This window comes from Falco cherrug, chromosome 14 (assembly GCF_023634085.1).
Source record: "Falco cherrug isolate bFalChe1 chromosome 14, bFalChe1.pri, whole genome shotgun sequence".
NCBI classification, from domain to species: Eukaryota; Metazoa; Chordata; class Aves; order Falconiformes; family Falconidae; genus Falco; species Falco cherrug.
Window position 1 is genome coordinate 21,762,275 of NC_073710.1, and position 20,742 is coordinate 21,783,016.

Genomic DNA, 20,742 nt, shown 5'->3' on the forward strand with positions numbered 1-20,742 from the left:
GCGGGGGCCGCCGGCCTGGGCGGGCGGGGAGGCCTTGCGGGCTGCTGGGGCCCGGCGCCGCCGCCTCACGAAGCCCTGCGCCTCCTCGGTGGCCTCCCGCAGCCCGCCCGGGCGCTGACCGGGCCGCGTCCCCCCAGGGAGCAGGCGAACGGGGTGGGAGGCTCAGGGCCCCGGCGGCTTTGCGTTTAAACGGCCTCTTGCTTCGAGACAGGGCTTCCCGTGGGAGGTGTCGCCGGTTGGGCCATGCCCAAGGTCCATCGCTTCAGTGCTACGTTGCAGTACCTTGGGGGGTACCAGGCTGTCGTAAGCTAGATAACCTTGATTAAAGGGTGTGTTTCTAACCTTTTTCCTGCTTGGTTCTTTGCGTCTCGTGGATATAAGCACCCACCGTCTTGGTGTGTGCCACAGATGTGTGTTCCCCATTTGCTGGAATGGCAGGGCCCTCCCAGCACAGCCCCTTGATGCGGAAGGTAAGGGTCTTGTTTAAACGAGGCCTCCAACGTGATTTCAGTCTTCTTTGTGGTTTTCTTCAGTGCAGGGAAAAAGCACTGGCTACCCAAGTAGGCAATGGAGGAAAAACAGTTGTAGGACCGCTTTGTGAATCGTGCCAGGTTTTCCTGTGATCAGTTTAAGATAGTTCCGTTCTAGAAAGTACTAATCCCAAGAGGGGGCCGTCTCGGGCCAGCACAAGCTGTCACTGCCCAGCAAACCAGAAGAAAAGGGTGAGGGATTTCAGCAGTCAGTGTTCCTGTCTGGTGTGCTGCACAGAAATTTGTGCTTTTGCAGTAGAGGGGTGGTGAGACAGGGAGTCATGTATCAGAGAAGGGCCAAGACTTGTGTTCAGTGAAAGTGTTAGTACACGTTAGTTCAGATGTTGTGAATTTGCCTTTAAATGTGAATATCAACTGCAGGATTATTGCTGCATTACCACGGGTAAATAGCTGTGCTGTCCTTACTGCCATGCAGTAGGGTTACAAAGTAGTAGTCCTTAAGATTTCCGGTTGTGGGAGGGTATCTTTGGATTAAGTTGGAAATTACTTCCAACATATCTTTAGAATGAAGAACGGAGGTACAGGGAGGAAAAAAATTTTTCAGGTGTTTTGAGTATGTTTCTATTTATGCATGTGCTTTCTTTGAACTGGGTTATAAACAATATTTTCAAATTCTTGTGGCAAGTGCACAGCACAAGCAGGTCCTGCAGCTTACCCACAATATTTTCACATTTAGAAATCTTAGTCTCATGACATACAGAAAGGTTACAATAGTTGTCTCTTTTTTTTTTTTTTTTTTTTTTTTTTTCTTCCCTCAGAGCCTTCTGTCGCACACACTTTTCCCCCCGCGTCAAGGTCTCAGTGGAGTCCTGGGGAAACAACATATAATTCAAGATCCAGTCAGGCTTTGGAATCTCTTAGGTGAGTCCCAAAGACCAACCGTACAGGTGGGGGAGGGGAAAAGGTAGTACTTAGTAAGAGTATTGACTTTTTCTTACCTTCACTGTGTGTGTTTCTGAAACTGAAATAAAGCCGTTCTGTTCTTGGCTTTGGAGCTGTGTGCATTTTGCAGGGGTTCTAGGTTTTTTTGTTTGGTGACAGGGATGAACAATGGCACCTTTCCACAAGAAGCTCAGCATGATTAAGTAAGCACTTGAGTCATTAGACCTAAAAGCTAATTTAAAAACTGCAGACTTTAAAGTAGAGAATCTTTCTCTGCCTCATTAGCAAAGCCTAAGACGAAAATGTCGTTCACCTTGGTCAGAAATCATGTCATATGACCTTGTTGAAAACCTTGCACTGGAACAAGTTGAAAGTGTATGTTAGGAAATGTTATTTGAATTCTTAGAGCAAAAGTTCAGCAAGGTAAAATAAAGGAAATTATTGTTCTTGCTACCCTCCTCAAATTGGAAAGACAGGTTTGCTGATGCCTTTGAGATTTGAATGAAAGTTGTCACAGCTGTTCTGGCCAGTGTGGGCCTGGTGAGCTTGGGCTGCTTTACCTTTGAAAGGATTTTTTTTTTTTTAAGTTAATATAACAGTATATGCATAATCTTTCAAATGGCAGTGAATCTTCTAGTAGAATTAGCAGTGGACAAGCAGCCCAGTTTCTGGGCTTATTCCCCTTTCTGGAGCCTTTCTCGAAAGACCATGGGAAATGGAAGCTGCTGTTGTCAAGACAGTTGTCTTGCTTCTGAACTTTTTGCATTTTCCTGGTGCAGAAAGCCTTTGTTTATTGTTTTATAGCAGCAACTGTGAGTCTTACTGTTTGTAGCCTTACTTTCTTGGCTTTTGTTAAGAGTATCCTAACAGCATTTACTGAGAAACCTGCATTTAACTCCAGTACGTATATTTCCTTAATAAGCATTTACAATTCCTAGTCTGAGGCTGTTCTTAACTGATCATACCAGTGTTAACTATGGCTATACCTTGGAAAACATCTACATGTTTCAGCATTGAATAAATTTCTCCAGATAATTTTTCTTTGCTTCATTAAAATAATCTCTGAACAAAGCCGTATTTTGGTGGGATTGTCGAAAAATTTATATTATATAAGGAAACTGAGGGAGTCTGTCCCTCCCATTACTCCCTGTGGTGAGCCTGTCCCATTTCCTTGCTACACAAAGGAAGCTGTGCGCTTCAGTGGATGTGGAGCGTAGCTTTCCATGCATTTGGAGCTTGTGTGTATTTCTGCCATCCTCTGTCCCCCTCTCTCACTGTCTCCTGAGGTCCTCTGGCAATAACTACTTAACTGTGCTTGCCTGCAGGTAGCACTTACTATTTTACTACTTCAAGCTCTCGGGGGAGTAACCAGAAGAATGGAGGACTCAAAAAGAGATCTCCGCAGGAGGACGAGGGTATGTATGTGTCAAGAAGATACTTAGTGAAACCATGTGTGTGAGTGAGGGGTAAGTGTAGACAGCATGGAAGGTCCACCGTACTGCTTCTATCTCTGGTACTGTAAACCTGTAAATTACCACCTCTACAAGCCTATGGCTAAGAACAAGTTTGAAGGGGTATTTTGGCTTACATGAGGCAATAACGAGGTTCAAGACGGATCATGAAACTGATTCTTTCTGTCCCACTTTGCATCCTATGCAAATAACTTCATTGATGTTTACCTTAAGTTTTGCCACTTTTTGTAAAGGGGAACAGTAGTATCAATCAAGTTTGGCTTAGAAGGTTTTGGTGTAAAGTATTTTGACTTAATAAAGTTGTATTAACTAAATTCTGTTCTTTAAGCTGGATTCTGTTTATGGGTTTTTTGGTTTTTTTTTTCATTTACCCACACTGTGGATGTGTCTACTTCTAGTGGTATACAGAGTTCAAAGGTAAAAACTGATTCCTTCAAGAATTCTTAGGTGTGTTACTAATGGCACTTGCTCAGAATTTTTCTCGTATTTTTTTTAAATCAATCTTCCTAGATACTGTTTTTTTGCATGTCTTATACTGCCTAAACCCCAGGTATTCTGCTGTATGGGACTTTTTGAAAATGAGTTTTATCTCACTAAATGTGTTCTGGGACCTATGTGGTGTGCCAGATGATGTTGAGAATTAGAGGAGTGCCCTCTCTGTGCCTTAAACTTAAGGAGATGAGGGATTTAATGACAAAAATGGGAGGTGCGGGGTGCAGCGGAATACTTTTAGTGTACTAGACAAAAACCTTGCATAACTTCTGACAGGCAGGGTTCTGAGCCTTGTAGGAGGTACTTTTATCATGTACCGGTAGGTTTTCACCAAACATTTTTCAAATACGAGTGGATTTGTGGGTCTTGGTATTGTTGTCAACTTTCTGCTATTTGTAGATTGACAACAGCTGCATTCCATTTAAAAAGTGTAATTTGACTCTTCCACTTCTGCAAAGAAAATTCTTTGCTTATTTGTGAGTACATTCCTCCTGAGAACTGAAGTGCATGCAAAGATTTTCTAGGTTCTAGATAAGCATGTTTTCAGACTCTCTGGTTTAGATTTTTAGCTGTGAAGCTGTACAGGTGATTGGCATGTCCTGTATCTGCTGGCCTGGTGGGGCAGTTCAAGAAAGGTGTCAGAAGTGGCCCAAGTGAAGATCTCATTCTTCTGTCTTGTCTTGTCAGTAATGCTTGCGGAAGAGCTGATCATTTCCTTCATTTTATGACGTTAGGTGATGCTTGCAGGGGCTGGTAATGTCTTGAGTGGGTTCATGGATGTCTGCTGTGCTGCTTGTTTCCTGGACCTTTGAGTGAGGGCTAAACCTGTAGAGGGAGGGCTCCAGGCCTGTGTACTGTGAGTTGGAAGGCATTTAACGTCATGCTTGTCACACAGATTGTAATATATTTTTATGAATTATATGATAAACTTTTGCCTAGATGTCATCAAATAATGTGATAGCTTGGCTTTTCCTTTGTTGTGCTTAAACATAATGGTCAAATCCTCTTGGACTAACAAACTTTTGAAGTAAAAGCAGTCAGCTGCTGCTGACTTTTAGCCTGACTCGTGTCATTGCAGTCTCTTTAAGGCAAGAGCAGTGCCTTTGCCTGCTTGATCCATTTAACTGGGTTGAAGTCTTCAATGGGGATGCGAGTGCAGGTATCACAAGACTCCTGGTTAAACAAGTCAGAGCTTAGAGGTTGGGGCCCTTGGTGTTTGCAAGACCGCACAGGGTGACTGTGAGCACAGCGCCTTGAAGTATTGTAGCTGTTAAAATTAGTAAACAGTAACATGCCGTTTTCAGTGGCCTCTTTTCTCCTGTGATTAATGGATAGCTTGACTTTGGGAGGTGGAATGCTATCCCATGTCTCCAGGGGAATACTTGTCTCTGCAGTAATTATTAAAAAGAACTCTTCGAACTGTCACTGCAGCCCTTGCAAGATTTTAATCAGAGAGTTCAGATTTGGGGTTAATGGCAAATCATTGCTTCATGGAAGCTTTTTGAGACTGAAAAGCTGGAAGTATTCCCACAGCTGTTACTTGCCAGTGTCACATCCAGTTACTGGTTCTCATTTACTGAATATTGTGGGGTAGCTTATGGTGCAACATGAATGTTGTACTATAAAGATAGTCATACTTTACGTAAGCTTAGAAATAGATTGATTTTGTCCTTGATTAAATGCAGAGTAGAGGAAAGCTTTGCATTGCCTTCTAGCTTTCTAGAAATGGTGTTTTTTCCTGAAGTTATTCAGCTGTAGGTTGACAAGTAGGTCCTAGACAAGTCTAATTCCTAGAAACTGGAGAAAATGTTTGTGCTGAGATACCTAATGGCCAGCTTTTACCTTGTGGTGATCTTTTTGTGACCATATCCTCAGTTATATGTGCTTTAGAACATATTATATGCCTCCTCGCTTTGTCTCAAATTTAATACAGAAAAGTGCTTTTGCAATAGTTGACTCTCACATCTCCAAGGCACTTGCATAGCAATAGATGGACTTTCTATCAATACTCACTTTCTAGAGTAGTTTCTTTTCTTTAGAGAATTTTTTTTATCTAGAACATGCTCAGCTTTTCAGGGTATTGCCCAGAATAAGGCCTCTACCGTACTGTATTTTAATTTTCGTTAATAAGACTATAGTCGATGTCATCCCGCAGCTTTGTGATGAATTGCTTTGTTCTAATAAAGCTGGATCTAGCAGATAACGCAGAAGTGAGGAGATGGTATCAAAGAACAAAGTGGATGGGCTGGACGCAGTGTCTGAGCTTGTCACTGTCTTTTGAAATTATGGCGTTATCTGAAAAGCTGCATTGTTTCTATTTAGGAACAAGCCTTTCCTGTTAAATGTGGACCAGAGCTGGGAAACAAGTGAAAAATGATGCTGCGTATCTGAAGGACAGAGTACTTTTTTTAGCATCTGCCTGGGTCATATGTTTGTCCCTTGGTTTTGTTGCAGTGTGTGTAGGGTTTAATTGGTGGCTAGTGATAAATGCTAGTGTCAGAACATTTGTTATGAATTTGCAAATAAATCGAATCTGGGCTGCAGCAGGCAGATGCATTAGCAGTCCAGTGGCACAGAATTAATTTATTTCTGGGTGTAGAATAGTATTTATGTATGCCATGTTGATGTTAAATTGTATATCAAGAACAAGTGCTAAATTATATATTGAGAACCTCCACATATGACTGGAAAGAGGAGGAGATATTTATTGTCATCTTAACTCAAACACTAGCTAGCAGCTGACATTGAACTGTGCTGTGGCAGTCCTTTGCAGACCACAGAATTTTAAATTTGCTGACGCAGTGCAAAAAAACGTTGGGAGTCTGAAAAAAAGGCTTGATGGCAAATAGTTGAAGTAAACCATCCCTTTTTCTCATCGCTTCAGTATGCCAGTAGTACAGTAAAGGCAGGGGGAAGCACATCTAGCACAGCAATGCCTCTAATACAGATCCTTAATGTGGACAAATTATCAGACCTTTTTAAACATGAAGTTAGTTGTAAGCATGGGAGAAAATCTGCGCGATTTTAAGACAGTAAGATTGATTTGCAGTGTATTTATATGCATAGGAAAGCTGCATATCGTGTCTCTTGTGCTATTTCAGGTTTACTGCAAATGCAGATGTTTTCTTAGGTAGTTGAAATGTTGTTGGTCTCATGACACAGGGTGCCAGCAGGTCAGGAGCTCACTGGCAAGCAATTATCTCTTATAATACTGTGTTATGTGATTTACCAGTGACACTATGACTGGCTTTACTCACTCCTAATATTTTCCAGTGGATGTGCTAGCAACAACCTGAGGACGAGGCAGTGTAGAAGCATGTTTTGTAAAAGTGGCCTATAGTCATTCTTGAGTTTTGATTTTTGGCAGCAAGGGGTCTGATGGCTTTATTTGACCTATCTTCATATTAGGCCAGGCAAGTGAGATAGTCTTTTGTTTTAGAATAGATGACGTTTGGTGGGATTATAATGGGTCTAGTGGACTGTGACCATCCGAAGCCTCCTGCACCAGGATTAGACTGCCTTAGAAAAAGGAAATGCTGATCAGAGCAAAAGATGTCTGAGATTGCTGTCTGTCTTTGTACACAATCAATAATTGCTGGGAGTGAGGGGCTTTCTTTGGCTCACTGATGCTTCAGTTCCTCTAACTGGAAGTCAAAGAGGTGATCCTCCGTCATCTTTTCCGTAATCTGTGTGCACAGTGCCTCACTGTGTGGCTTTTGGGGTATTGGGGAACAGCTGAATATAGCTGCAGCAATGTGATGCAAGCAGATTTTTTGCTGGCTAGCAGGATGCAAAATGTGCTTCATTTCAGGTAGCTGTTAAGTTTCCATCTGAGTGCTTGCACTTTCATAAGCAGGCTTTTGACTTGGTGCTGTTTCATGTGTACAGCTGAGGCCCTGTGGTCGGACAGTCTAGAAGCCAGAAAGGTCTGGGAATGTCACGCAATCCAAAAAACTGACACACTTGCATAACCTTGGGCAAGTCACACTACCTCCTTTGTGAGCCAAGCCAGAAAATTGCCCATGCAATGTAAGTTAGGTACTGCTTCTGAGTCTAGTCCTTCAGGAGAAACCAAACGTGCAAGGAAACAAAAAAACCCCAAAAGGTACTATTGTTTGATCTTTGTCATTTAATTGTCCTTTCTTTGGGTCAGAAAGCTTCATAATTACATGCTCATGTCTGTTTTTTTCCTCTGGTATCTTGTTTTTTCTAAAGAGGATGAAAAGCGCAGGAAAAGGGAACATCAGATGCATCTTGAACGCTTACGGGCACTTCTCATCATAACTTTCGTAGTGCTGATGCTTCGATTCATGGTCAGTGAGAACAGAGAAGGGACCAACATTTCCTGGAACTACTTTGTGAATGAGATGCTGGCAAAGGGGGAGGTCCAGAGAATTGAAGTGGTGCCAGAGAGTGATATTGTGGAAATTTATCTGCACCCAGGAGGAACTCCCCATGGACAAGTTGTGAGTGACTTTCTGCAGCTGAATGATTTTAGACTATACTGTTGAAAATAATGTAATTAATGAATACGTATGTTCAGTAATCTAGCTGGTAAATTTGCTCTCCATTAATTTTTGTCTGTCTTGTATTTGAACTTCAGGGCACTTCTGTTACTCACATAAACCTGAAAGCTAAGACTTTAGTTTAAATTGTAAAAATGAAATTTTCTTCCATAATGAACTGGAAGAAAATCCTACCTATATCTGAAAAGCTGGGAAAATTCATTAGCTTCTTCTGCCAGCTCAGCCTGATATGTAAGAAGGTGTCTAGAAGATTGTAAACTCTTATTACTAGATATTGTTTCAAAATTCTCTCCCTATTTGGTTTTTAGGTTTCATGTGTTCTGTCAAACTCCCATCAAACTTCCTTCTTAAATCTTCCAAAATGCAAACAAAGTGAAGTTTGATCATGCACTTACTTCCAAGAGTTGCGACTAAGAGTCATTACAAGCTGGCTTAAAAGATTATTTTAAGATACTGTTCTGGGATACATCCCATTTTGTTCAGTAGCTTATGATCCATTTGCAAACTGCTGGATGAAATAATTTGACAGATACAGAAACGAGATCCAAGAAGTCCAAGTGGAGCGCAAGACCCCTCCTTTGCAAAGATGTAGTTTTCCATATGTAATTCAAAACTTTTGTCAGAGCCCAAGGTGTTGGTATAACTGGGTTTATAATACTAATTCTGTCCTTCAGCTTGTCTACAAAGCTGTTGTATCTCCTTGTTTCTAGAGAGCTGAGACTTAGTTCTTGACTTTTATGCTTTCATAAGGTGCTGAAAAGGCTAGAGGTGTTCCCAAGTTCATTTGGGGGCCCTAGTGTCGGTTATCTGCTCATGAGTTCATTGATGCAGTGTCAAAGGGTGTAACATAAGGCTAACTTTTATCCAATTTGTCCACATTGTGCGCTACTTCTCATTGCTGTATCCTTACACTACAGTACTTATATGTGCTTTTGATTGCCTGTCCCCAGAATGTTACCCTGTTGTTCACAATGAGGGTGGCAAACATTGACAAATTTGAAGAGAAGCTGAGAGCTGCGGAGGATGAGCTGAATATTGATGAGAGAGAGAGAATCCCTGTTTCCTACAAACATCCTGGCTTTTATGGAAAGTATGATATAAATTTGTGCTTACTGTTGATCTTACATTGGTTGCACCATCCCTCACTTGGAGGGAAAAGTCACTAAACATTATATAAATACAGAACAAAAAAAAATGGTCTCTGTTTTGGCGCACTTATGCCGTCTTTCAGAAATAGGCATGCTCTAGATGTACCTTAATGTTTTGAAAGTGAGGGTCCTAAGAAGGTGTCTGGAACTGCAGCATGCAGCACACCAGAATGTTTCAGGCCAGTGTCAGCAAGTCTGAGGAAAGTCTGCGTTCTTGCACAGCTGAGCACTTTTTGTCCTTAGAATGAATTATTCAAGTGCAGAGTGTGGTAGAAATCCTGACTCAACAAGTGATGTTACACCCTGGTCTGTGGAGAATGCTGGTGGTGCAGTAAGCCTTCCCCCATTAAAATGCTTCAAGGAAGGCCTGTGGTGGTTGTTCAGCCTGTAAAAATAAACACCTACTTTTGGCCTGCTTCTCCGGCAGCTGTAGATCAGAGGACAGCCTGCACTGGTGCTTGCTCCAGCTGTGTGCCCCATACTGAGCCGAGCAGCTTTGATGCTAGTGTACAAAATCTCAGTGAGAGGAGTACTTCTATTAAACTTTCAGCCTTTTTCTGTTACCTGAAACCATGATTCTTTGCTTAAAGGTTTGAGCGCTTTTTTTTTTTTTTTAATTCTGAAATAAGCTGTAATGAGTGAGAAGAGGGAAGATCTGTCAAAAGATTATAGAGCACTGGCTGGGCTTTATTCTGTGCTTTCATATGGTGTACTAACGTTTTGTGGTCACTTGCTGCTGAGGTGGCTTATTTGCCCTTCTGTAGAGACCAGCAGCTTGTATTTGCAAAACAAGATTTATGGGGTCCTGAGTACAAAACAGACCTGTGAAGCTCTCGCTGGGCTGTGGAAGAAGTCCGCCTCCACCACTGATGGCCATTACACTGATGTAGAGAGATGCTTTCCATAAATGTGTGGAGGGACTCCAGTGTTTGGAGAGCTCTCAACTAATTGCTTCCTGTAAGTACTAACAGATGTAGCGTGCAAGTCCTGTCTGCGAAGTAAAGAAGTCCTGAATCCTGACAACAGATAGCATCATGCCGCTACAGTTACCTGCCGAGATGGCCTGGTCACCTGCTCGTGCACCATGCAGGGTGCGTCATCTGCTTTTAGTAGCTCATAGGGTTTTGGAGCACAGTGGCTTTCCCACTGTAGATAGGAATGGCCAGTGTGTGTAATTCTTCCTCCCAGCCACCTTACCAAAATGTGAAACAAATGTCATGTTCATATATGAATGGATTTTGTCTAATTGTCCTCTGAACATTTACACATTTTTAATACATGTTTTATATGAAGATAAACTTTTTTAATTGATCATATAGTCCGAGACCTTTAGTTGAAATTGAGAGCTTGCCAATATTTCCAAACTTGTGTGAAATGGGAAGAGTAGACTGAAAAGGCAGTCAGCCACCAACACAAGCTGCTTCCCCCGCCCCTGAAAAGAGTTGTTTGGGGTTTTTTTTTTTGAGAGTGATGATAGGCTCTGAAGTCTTTCAGGAGATTTGATGAATGTCTGGAGAAGTCAGAGTCTCTGTCTGGAGTTCGAACCTGTGAGGTGCAGAGCACTTACAGCTTGGTTTCAGTTTACTCTGAGATGTGGGTGCTTGATGTCTCAGAATTAATCCTGTTTGCATAGTTGACAAACTGAAGGTGCCTTTCAGTTTCTGGTGTTGCCTAGGATCTCACTGGGAAGAAACAAATGCAGCTGGATGTATAGCCTATGCCGATGCCCTTGCTTCAGTAAATCATCCCTCTGAGAGATGGAACGCACATTCCTAGTTTAAAGATAAGACACAGAAGTGCAGCAACACCAGATGGATTTCACAGGCATGTGAAGCACAACAGGGTCCCACAATCTCAACATGACATGATCAGTTTTCCTCCTATTGAAAGCATCCTTTGTTCAGAGCTTATGGGATATTTGTCCTCTGCGTGTTTGTCTTGTAACTGTATTAGACCTGCAGTGTCATCTCTGCTCTTAATCTCCCTCCTAATGCAACTGGTATTGCAAAAGATCCAGAAAATGAATAATGAGGGTTGCTGAGAGACTTGACCAGGGAAGGCCAACCAGACAAGGTAGAGCCGCCTCTTAATGGGAGACCTGCACTGGGATTTCTGCCCGGATTATGGAGTTGGAATCTCCCTAGTATTGCCAGGCACAGGTCTCCTGCAGTGAGCTCCCTTTGGATGGACTGCCAGCCTCACCGGATTCTGCTCTGGGTGTGATTTGACTGCCTGAAGGTTTTATAAGCTGAAATGCCTCTGAAGGGGGGTGGTGAGGTCGAATTTCTTCCACAGCTGAAAGCAGTATTTGCAGTGTCCTCTGTTTAACTTTTTAGGTTATGTAATTGTTGGGGTTTGTTGTTTTATATATATATCTGTATCTCAAACCAACCTGTAAAGGTTCTGTTTTCTTAGTCATATCTGCTTATCGTTGCATTTGTAGCCTACATGTCAGGATCTTTAAAATCCTGAAAAAAGCTATGTTGAGTAATATTTACCAAGTTGCAGCCGAACATTTCAATCTGTACTTGTGTTGCTTTTGTCCTTTTAGTGACATCATTTCCCTGATAGTGACACTTGTGGCTGTGTCCATGCTGTGGAGCATCTTCCGCCTTATTAGAGTTGCAAGCCGTGTAGGAGGATTCAACGCTTTTGTGAGTACCCTGGATCTTGATGTTGTTTTGCAGCTTGTGGGTAGCCTTGTCCTCTGCTGGCCAGATCTCCTCCCCTTTCCCCAGCAAGGTCAATGCAGAATGAGAATTAACTGGTGCCAAGGGCTCTCCAGTCTTGAGACATCTTGTGTATCTTCCTGCCCTGATCATCTGACTTAGTTTGTACTGTAACTGGCCTTAGTTGAGGCCCTTTCTTTCCCCAATGGCAGGAAGGGCTGATCTCAGTGCATTTGCAGTCCAGTTTGCTCTGCTGTTTTCAAAGCTTGCTAATGAGTTGCAGCTGCAGATGGTGTTTTTCACTGGGTCCTGCCAATATGCCTCCCATACAGCCAGAAGTAGGAATTGCTGCTTTCTGCAAAATGAGTTCTCAATTTATAAAATATGTTCAGATTCTGGATTTCATTATGTGTTGGCCTGTTCCGCTCATCCACATGCCTCACTTGCAACATCAGTCACATCTCCTCCCCTTTTCCACCCTTGCCTGGATCAGCTGATGAAACTGTAGAAATCAGCCCAGGGTGCATTGCCATTGACCACAGGGATCTGGGGATGAAAATATGGTGAATTCAGTCCCTTTTTGGGTTTTTCCACTCTGTCTCCTCTGCAGTTCTCTTCTGGCTTTGGGATTCTCTTTACACAAAGGGATGCAGCTGCTCAGAGGAGAAGAGTATTTTTAAAGAAGCGTGGAGTAATGAGGGCCTTCAAAACTAGATTCTGTCCTTGCATAAGTGGGAACAGCTAGACCCTGTGTGTTTAACTCTTCATTTGGATAAGCTGACATTTCTGAGGTGTGAGAAGCTATAAACTTCCAATGAAAAAAAAAAAAATCCTGAGTAGCTGTTTTCAGTAGAACATAATGAGCAGTTACAAGTAGGCGTTTAACTAAATTCTTGTTTTGACTGTCACTGTGGCTTAACGCACACCAGGAGGCTGAAATGTGGTGTCTCTTAAATTTGAGAACTTATAGTTCTGTCCTGGGTTGTGTTGCAGTAGAAACTAGTGGCAGCATCAGACAGCGTTGCAGTGTGTCTGTCTATATGCATTTATAAGACAGTATTGGTAATTATTTACCACTGGCAATTATTTGCCATCAATACATATTCCTCAAAACTATACCTGTCCCCCATATATTAAGGATCAGAGCATTTAGAAATTGGGGAGAAGATCCTGAATAAGGTTTTGGACATTCTGCATGTTTTTAATAAGTATCCCTGCCTGTTCTACCTGGAGTTTGGGCTGGATTGTGTTGGGACTATTCCTGAAGGTTTATTCTGTCTCTTCCAAACAAAATGTGGATAAATAAAGTTTGAGTCAACAGTCTGGCAGTGAAGTATTTCCAAAGCAGAAGTTAGTAAAGCACCAACAGATTGCTGGGCATTTTGGTGTTATTTGGTAAGGGTAGCTTGTGCTGTGCCATCTCCCAAAGTATAGCAAATAGCTGTTCCAGACTGTTGACGTGTCTATAGTCAGAGCGTGTCTTCAGTACTTGTGCTGTACTTCCACAGAACCAGTTGAAAATGGCTCGTTTCACTATTGTGGATGGGAAATCTGGAAAAGGGATTGGCTTCAAGGATGTAGCGGGAATGCATGAGGCAAAAATGGAAGTCAAAGAATTTGTGGACTATTTAAAGGTATATAAAAGTAGAACAAAGTGTTTGCTTGCTACCTGTCTTCTGGGATAGATGGGTGACCTGGGGAGGGAGGGTATATTCTTCTCTTCATCCTTCATGATACTGAGCAGCCTCTGTTTAAATTAGCTGACAGCTTTTTATGCTGTAATCAGCATGACTTAATCTATATATTTCCCGTTCTGTAACAGGAATGCAGATGTAGCTGCTCCCATTAGGAGGTCTGAGTTGCTCAGGCTGAAAACAGTATTGGGAGGCTCTGGGAGGCTGTATTCTTGTGCAGATCCTTCAGCTGTGGTCTGACAGAGCTGTATTGTTCTTGCAGAATCCTGATCGTTACCTTCAGCTTGGGGCTAAAGTGCCCAAGGGTGCCTTGTTACTTGGACCACCAGGCTGTGGAAAGACGTTGCTGGCGAAGGCAGTGGCTACAGAAGCACAAGTGCCGTTTTTGGCCATGGCAGGCTCTGAGTTTGTGGAGGTGATAGGAGGTGAGCTCCTCGGGAGGGTGTGGAGGTTACTTGGTCTGTTGTGGAGTTGGAGGGTGCTGGCTGGGCCTCTGCCGAAGGGCAGAATTTTAGTCTTTGCATGGGGAAGATGAGTTGGATACTTCCCCTGAAATGATAAAAGGTTTTTGGTGATAAGAGGGTACTTAATTATGTGGCATCTAAACTGCATGCCCTCTGAATTGTGAGTTGCTTCTTTCTGGGTTACAGCCATGGTTCTTCACCTGAAGCATTATCTCTGACTTCCCTGTACCTATTATTAAAGCCATTGACTGAGGCTTCCTTCCTTGTATAAGAATGCTGATGGATTTTCTGCTGCTCCCTGCTGATGGGGAAAGTATAGCCTCTTTGTGCCTTGGGATTTCCATCTTTCTCCTTTTCTTCCTTCCTCCTCGATCTCTTGAGACCTGACACGGGTCAACGTGCAGGAAAATGCAGAATATTTCTGCTCCTGACCTGTGTAAGGAACAGGAGTTCATGTTAAGAGTTGGGAGCAGAGCTCCTCATAGAGCAGCTGTAGGACTTCTCTGCAGTTTTAGGAGCTCAGTTAAAAGCCAGCACGCTCCAGGAGGAGCTGTGCCTAAGGACTAAACCTATGAGTTCTGTGGCTATTTCTTTGTGCTGGGCATGTTGAAAGAGGGAGTCATATACTGAGGGTTTGCCTAGTCAGGTGTCTTGGGGGCCAGTAATGCTGCTCTCCAGCTTTGCTGACAATGTTAGCCACAAGGCTCATTTCTTCTTCCCTTCCCCCGTAGGTCTTGGAGCAGCCAGAGTTCGGAGTCTCTTCAGAGAAGCCCAGGCTCGCGCACCCTGCATAGTGTACATCGATGAAATTGATGCTGTGGGCAAGAAACGCTCAACCAATATATCTGGGTTTGCCAATGCTGAGGAGGAGCAGACCTTAAACCAGCTGCTGGTAGAAATGGATGGTCAGTATTTTTCTCTTGCCTCTCAGCAGCTGGGCCCTTATCACTTTAGAGATCCAACCTGTTGGCCTGTACATCTTTTTCCTGCTTGAACTTGCCATGCCTCCTCAGCATTCTCTTCTTGCTGAAGTAATTAGCATTGCATTGAAACAAATCTCATTCCCCTCTTCCCTGGGGCAAGGCCAGCTTGCACTTGCAGTCTGTTCAGGACTAAACCCAGAACTACAGCTTGGTCATGGTCGTGCTAAAAGGCCACCTGCATGACAAGAGGTAACTGTGTTTCAGACTACTGCTTAGTGGGAGGGGCTGTGGCCCTGAAAGCCAGGATGTCTTGTTCTGCTGTGGACACTGGTGTGACCTTGTTGGCTGGCCTTGCTCTGGTTTCAGGGGTGGTCGTATCGCTCACTTGAAGTGCATTCTTTCTCCCCTTCACCAGCTGCCGCACTGAGTGCGGAGAGGCAGCAGCACCTGCTGTTCAGCACAGGGTTTGTGGAAGTCATGTGCCCAGTACTTTCTTCACTCTGACCCAGGCTTTGCTGCAGAACCCTTAGGAATCTCCTCAAGCAGGAGTCTGAACCCATGTACCCCATCATTAGTCCCCGTTTCTAAAGGTGCTGCCCCATATCTCTCTTCATCTGTCCCCTAGGCAGGACTACTCCAGAGCTGGTGGTGCCTAAGGAAGTAACTGAGTTCAGAACAGATCTCTGAGTATGTGCTATGACTAAGTTGTGGAGATAACCCTCTTGAAATCCAGACATTTATATAGGCTTTTAAGGGTTTGGGGCTAAATCTAGTAAATTTTAAAACCCTGGCACCAGCTGGTTTTGTGATTCTGCCAAAGACCCTGAGTCAGTAGAGTGTAGTGTCACATCCAGAGTGAATTTGCACGAACAGCCACGTGAGCATTCACCTGCTAATGAAATCAACAGAAAATGTGCATTAGAGATCATGGCTGGCAGAGGGCAGCAACCCCAAAGACTCTTACTGTAGTAAATGGCTTCAGTTCTGGAGTACGTTTTCCCGCTGGCAGTTGGAGAAGAATTATTTACAGTACTGGGGAACCAAAAGAAAATGAATTGGCAGCAAGGGCACTGCTGTCTGTAGAGGGTAACATTTAGGTCCAGCTGGCCATAAAATGTTATTGGATACTTGCTATATTCAGTTTAAGACAGGTAGTGGTTTAAAGCCTGTTAAGGTTTAAAGTTTAGTTGTCCCAGAGGGACACAAGCAATGTAATAGATCAATTCTCCTGTCCTTCGACTTCTGTGCTGTCTGCCTGACTACAGGAGCCCATATCTAAACTGCAAGAGAGAAGCTTTGCAAGCAAGTCCTGGTCTGATGCCACACTTCTGTGTGGTTTCTGGCTGTACTGTATCTGGAATCGGCCCTTTTCTCAGACGCTTTCACACAAGTGCCAAAAAGAATGATCCTTTGGCTATTCTTAGTCAGAACTCTGTCAGAGCCTGCAGCACTGACCCAACTTGCAATGTTTCTGCTGCTAAATCTTACTACTGCAGAGCAGGGTAAGGAGAAACTACCTGCCTGCCCATCAGGGAGTGTTTGTGTTGGTCTGCTGTTTCGTGGGACAGAGCTGTCTTTTCCCTTGACTGTAGCTGTGACACGTCTCATCACGCTCTTCATATGAGAAACTAAAAACCGTCTTGCACTGAAGGCATCTCACTTTCCCCAGACCTTGTTAAAGGAGTTAAAACTGCTTGCTTTTTTCCTGAATGTTTGCAGTGAAATGGCTTGCAGCCCTGCTGAAGTGCATCTTATGGATCAGAGCAGCAAGGCTGCCTTCTGGAGGTTGCCCTGGAGTCAACCCTGTCTTTTCAAGGAGAAAAGCTGGGACTTGTAAAAATGGTTTCAGCGAAGGGTAGATGTTCCTCCATACTGCACACAAGATGATCTGTAATTCTGGATCTCTGCCCTTCCTGCAGAAGGAGGAGAAATGGTAAGCAGGAGCACAGTGTGGTACAGACAGCACAGAGTGGTCCTGCTGTACAGAGACCCTCCAGATCACGCTCTGCTTCAGCAGAGGTGCCGTGAAGGTTTTGAAGGAGAGGAATGAGCTTTAAGTAGGTCCTAAACAACCAGACAGAAATCTGGTTATCAGAGGAACATGCTTGAAACACACAGTGCTCCTCCATAGATAGCAGAGATTACCTTAAATATGTGTATACGGTTCCCTGGGACTTTGCACATGCACTAACTTAGGCAACTTGGCCAAGCACATATACATACTTGCCATGAATATAACCGTTTACAGCTGTATCTGTATAGTAGATGGTCTCAACACAAAAAGGCCAGTACTAACACACAGAACAGCAGTAGTCCTGGCTTGTTTGGGTTTTTTTTTTTTTTTCCTCTTCTGACAGTTGTAGGGTGAGCTGGCAACAGCTTAATACTGAATTAAATGGAAGCCCATGAGTCTGTTTAGGAATACGTAGTCGGTACAATCCACATCTCTATACTGAAAATGAAAATGTCTGATTTCCTGCAGTCTGTAGAAATGAGGCATGGTTTCTAGAGTGTTTTCTTGGTGAGTCTCAATTCAGAAATTAAGGTACAACTCTCCTGGAAGGGGAGTTTAGAAGGTGAATATTATCCTCAATATGTACTTTAATAGTCCCTTATTTGCTGTGTGCTGCCTAGTTTATTTTTAAATTTGTATTGTCTCATTATTTGTCTCATTATTTATTATATTATGAGGGGCATGTACAAAGTCTCTCATTTTGCTAAGTTTTATCAAACACATACTTAAAAAGTAGCCCAAGGAGTTTACAGTGTCAAGTGGGAGACAGCTGGCAAGGACTGGCAGGCTAGTATGAGAAACATGGTCTCACTGTTGACTTGTACTCATCAGCAGTGATCTTGGCACACGTTACTGAAATGTTATCTAACAGAGCATGTTAACTAAACGAACACTGAAGTGTTATATGCATCATGGCAAAATAGTTTTCAGGGTGTTAGTGAATAAGATTTTTTTAGGAGGTTAACAGTTCTACCCAAGCACAGGCAGAGGAGTGTGATGTGTTTGTAGTGAGGAATCCTTGAAATGGAAGGTTAAGAGTTCTGTTTTAGCTGTGTTTAGCTCAAACTGATGGTTGAAGTTCTGCAAGGCAACACCATAGAGTTAGCTATTAATTTGGAAAAAAAAAATCGTGCACAAAAGTAGTTCTGTGAGTCATCGGCAGTGATTGTCAAATTTGTGTGTTCGAATGAGATCACTCTGAGGTGAGGTAGAGGAAGAAAAGGAGGGTTAGAGCTGTATGGGACCTGCTCTGCAGGCTGGAGGAAGGATTGAGGACACCAAGAAAAAAGCCATTATGCTAAGCTGTATGGGATGAATGTGCAGTTTGATACGCTATAATTCTGGTACGCAGATTTTAGAGTAATTGTAGTGCTCTTCTACAAGCGACCTTGGTTTCCTTCGCTCTGACAGCTATGTTCATGTTCTGGCAGCACCAGGAGTCTGGTGGGAGAAGGGGAGGGACTGGAGGGAGCCTGTATGTACAAAAGCTGTTTTTAAAATGAGAGTGACGCATGTACTCCAGTCTTTGTCAAAACAGGTGCCTGGTTTGAATAGTGAATCTTTCCTCACAAGCCGCAAACAAGCCAAAGAGGAATGTGACCCAGATATCTCCTCTGTTCTGAATGCATCTGAGAGGAGCTTGACAGTCCTGGGTTCATCTGTGTTTTGTGAATGAAAACGCAGGACATGTTTTGATAGCAGCTCTTCACCCAAGGTCTTCAGACAAGACCTCTCCCCCCTGATCTGTGCTGTATGCAAGTTTCTGACCCCAAGGCTTCCCTCATGAAGGTGCTCATGTTTCAATGATACTGTTCACAGATGATGTCCAAAAGGCTTTTGAACAAATGGCTGGAGAATTACGCAGTGTAATAATGCGCTTGCCATTTCCAGTGCGCCCTTTTTTCCTTTGAAGTGGCTTCATTTGTAAACATTGTAGATATGACGGCTCTCTTTAGGCTAAATTTTAAAGAGCTGTTTTTCATTTGTTGATGTGACTGAGGGGTTGGTTTCGTAGATTCTCTCTGTTGATCTTTGCCTGTGGAAGCCAAAGCCTGTTACATGCCAGGTGATGTTGCATAGGGGACAGTAGTACGAATCGGAGGCTGCATGTAGATTTCATGGAGCAGTGTTTCGCAGCGCTGGCATACAGGCTTGAGAGCAAGTAGGGCAGAAGCTGATGTGAGGCAGATGCTCTCAGCGGTTCTGGTTTTTTATTTGTTCTAATAGTTAGACCTATTTTAAGAGAGTCTTCCCAGCTGCAAAGCAGATAATGTACTGTACCACCTAATCCTGCCGTGTGAATGAAGCTTGCTATCCCCCAAGTGCCTGCCAGTCTCTGCTTATTTATCACACTCCAAAGTGCAGTGTGATACATGTCTGAAGAATGGTCTGCTTCATCCTCTCCAGGAGCTTATTTAGACAGCATCCTGCAGGGAGGAAGAAGTGAGGTTTGCTATAGCACAAGCTGACAGAGCCAGTCCTCTGACTTACCTGTAACCTTAATCTGTCTGCTGAGCTCTTGTACGCTGACACATTTGGCAGCTCTTCTGGTGGAGCTGGAGAGAGCTTGAAGCTCACCCAGCTTACGTGCGTAAAGCTGCCTCTCTGCAGCATGTGACTTGGCAGCAAAGGAAGCACATGGGACTAACGCGTCCTTTCCCTGGGAAGGCTGCTGTATGCCAGGGCTGTTGAATCTGCTGTAAGCAGGTGACTCATACCCAGGGGCCTGCGGGCACCTGGTGGAATGTAATAAATAAGCACTGTGGTTGAGTGATTCAACATGATCTCTGGCTCCCCACCCAGGCAGCACTACCGCCTGCCCCTTTCTGCCCTTCTCCAGCTGCTAGTGCTCTGGCTTCCCCAGGAAGCCCTGCCGGCTTTGATGCCTCCATACTGCAGGCTGCTCTCACGGCTGTAGATTCTGATGCTCCCTTGTTTCAGACATGGAGACAAAACCTTCTCTGGCTGTGGCTTGAGCTAGTGTATGCTAATCATCACTGCAAAGCTGTTTGGTTGTGTTTTGTCTGCCTACACATTTGTTGTGTGAGTTCTGCAGGGTTGGTCTTTGCACTGGTCTGCAGTATGCCTGGGTGCCTTCTGAGTGATACAAGATGAACGAGAAGACAGAGATCAAATCGTGCTGTAACATGCCCCTTGCTGGGTGGCAAGGCTATGTTCTCTTTGCATTAACCCGAGGTGGTCAGAAGAAAGCCCATCACTTCCCTGGTGGTCTATCTGTGACTGAAGGCTAAAAGTAAACAAAAGCTGAAAGGGTTTTCCACAGAAATATTTGGGAGGGAAAGGCTGTCTCAGCTAGCAAACATTGTTTGTACAACCTGGAGCAAAAGGAGCAGGAGTTGACTTAAGCCTGGGGGTGAGAAGGCATCTCCTAACTCATCAGAATAGAGATTCATTCTGTTGTGGTTTCTAGTTGAAGCAATTTTGAAATGTGGCAAAAGGGGGGGAAGTTTTAAACCAAGGCTTATTAAGTACATGAAAAAGGAATTTGTGAGAGTCTGTAATGACCAGAGGCTGGCCTGGGTGACTTGGGAGGTTCCTTCCTGTCTTGTCCTCTTCAGCTAGGAGCATGCTTTCTCAGTCTCAGCTGCTCCAAAGGATGCGGTAAACACCCTCTGGCTTTGTGATGAAGCTTTGTAAGACATTCTCTGCATCCTGCCCTGCCCCATCCCTTTGTATACTTGCAACACGGTCTCTGTGATGGTGAAAATCTTCACCTTTGGTTTTTGCTTGTTTGTCTACAGGAATGGGGACCACAGATCATGTCATAGTGCTGGCTTCCACCAACCGTGCTGATGTCTTGGATAACGCTTTGATGAGGCCTGGGAGGCTTGACAGGCACATCTTTATCGATCTTCCAACACTCCAGGTATATTCCACCTACTGCCCT

At 43.7% G+C, this 20,742-nt stretch overlaps 1 protein-coding gene across 5 annotated transcripts in view; it reads left to right on the forward strand.

Moving 5' to 3' along the window:
* SPG7 (SPG7 matrix AAA peptidase subunit, paraplegin) overlaps positions 1–20,742 on the forward strand; it is a 42,075-nt gene that overhangs the window by 9,231 nt on the left and 12,102 nt on the right. For 3 of the 5 annotated variants that reach the window (XM_027802366.2, XM_027802376.2, XM_055726264.1), the window contains 9 exons: positions 1,310–1,412; positions 2,759–2,848; positions 7,613–7,863; positions 8,874–9,013; positions 11,623–11,725; positions 13,249–13,374; positions 13,697–13,859; positions 14,630–14,803; positions 20,597–20,721. In XM_027802366.2, the coding sequence (XP_027658167.1) occupies positions 1,310–1,412; positions 2,759–2,848; positions 7,613–7,863; positions 8,874–9,013; positions 11,623–11,725; positions 13,249–13,374; positions 13,697–13,859; positions 14,630–14,803; positions 20,597–20,721 (1,275 nt within the window). Of the gene's footprint in view, positions 1–211; positions 330–446; positions 471–1,309; positions 1,413–2,758; positions 2,849–7,612; positions 7,864–8,873; positions 9,014–11,622; positions 11,726–13,248; positions 13,375–13,696; positions 13,860–14,629; positions 14,804–20,596; positions 20,722–20,742 lie in introns of those variants that run through there. The other 2 variants (XM_055726265.1, XM_027802381.2) reach the window with 2 other exon arrangements.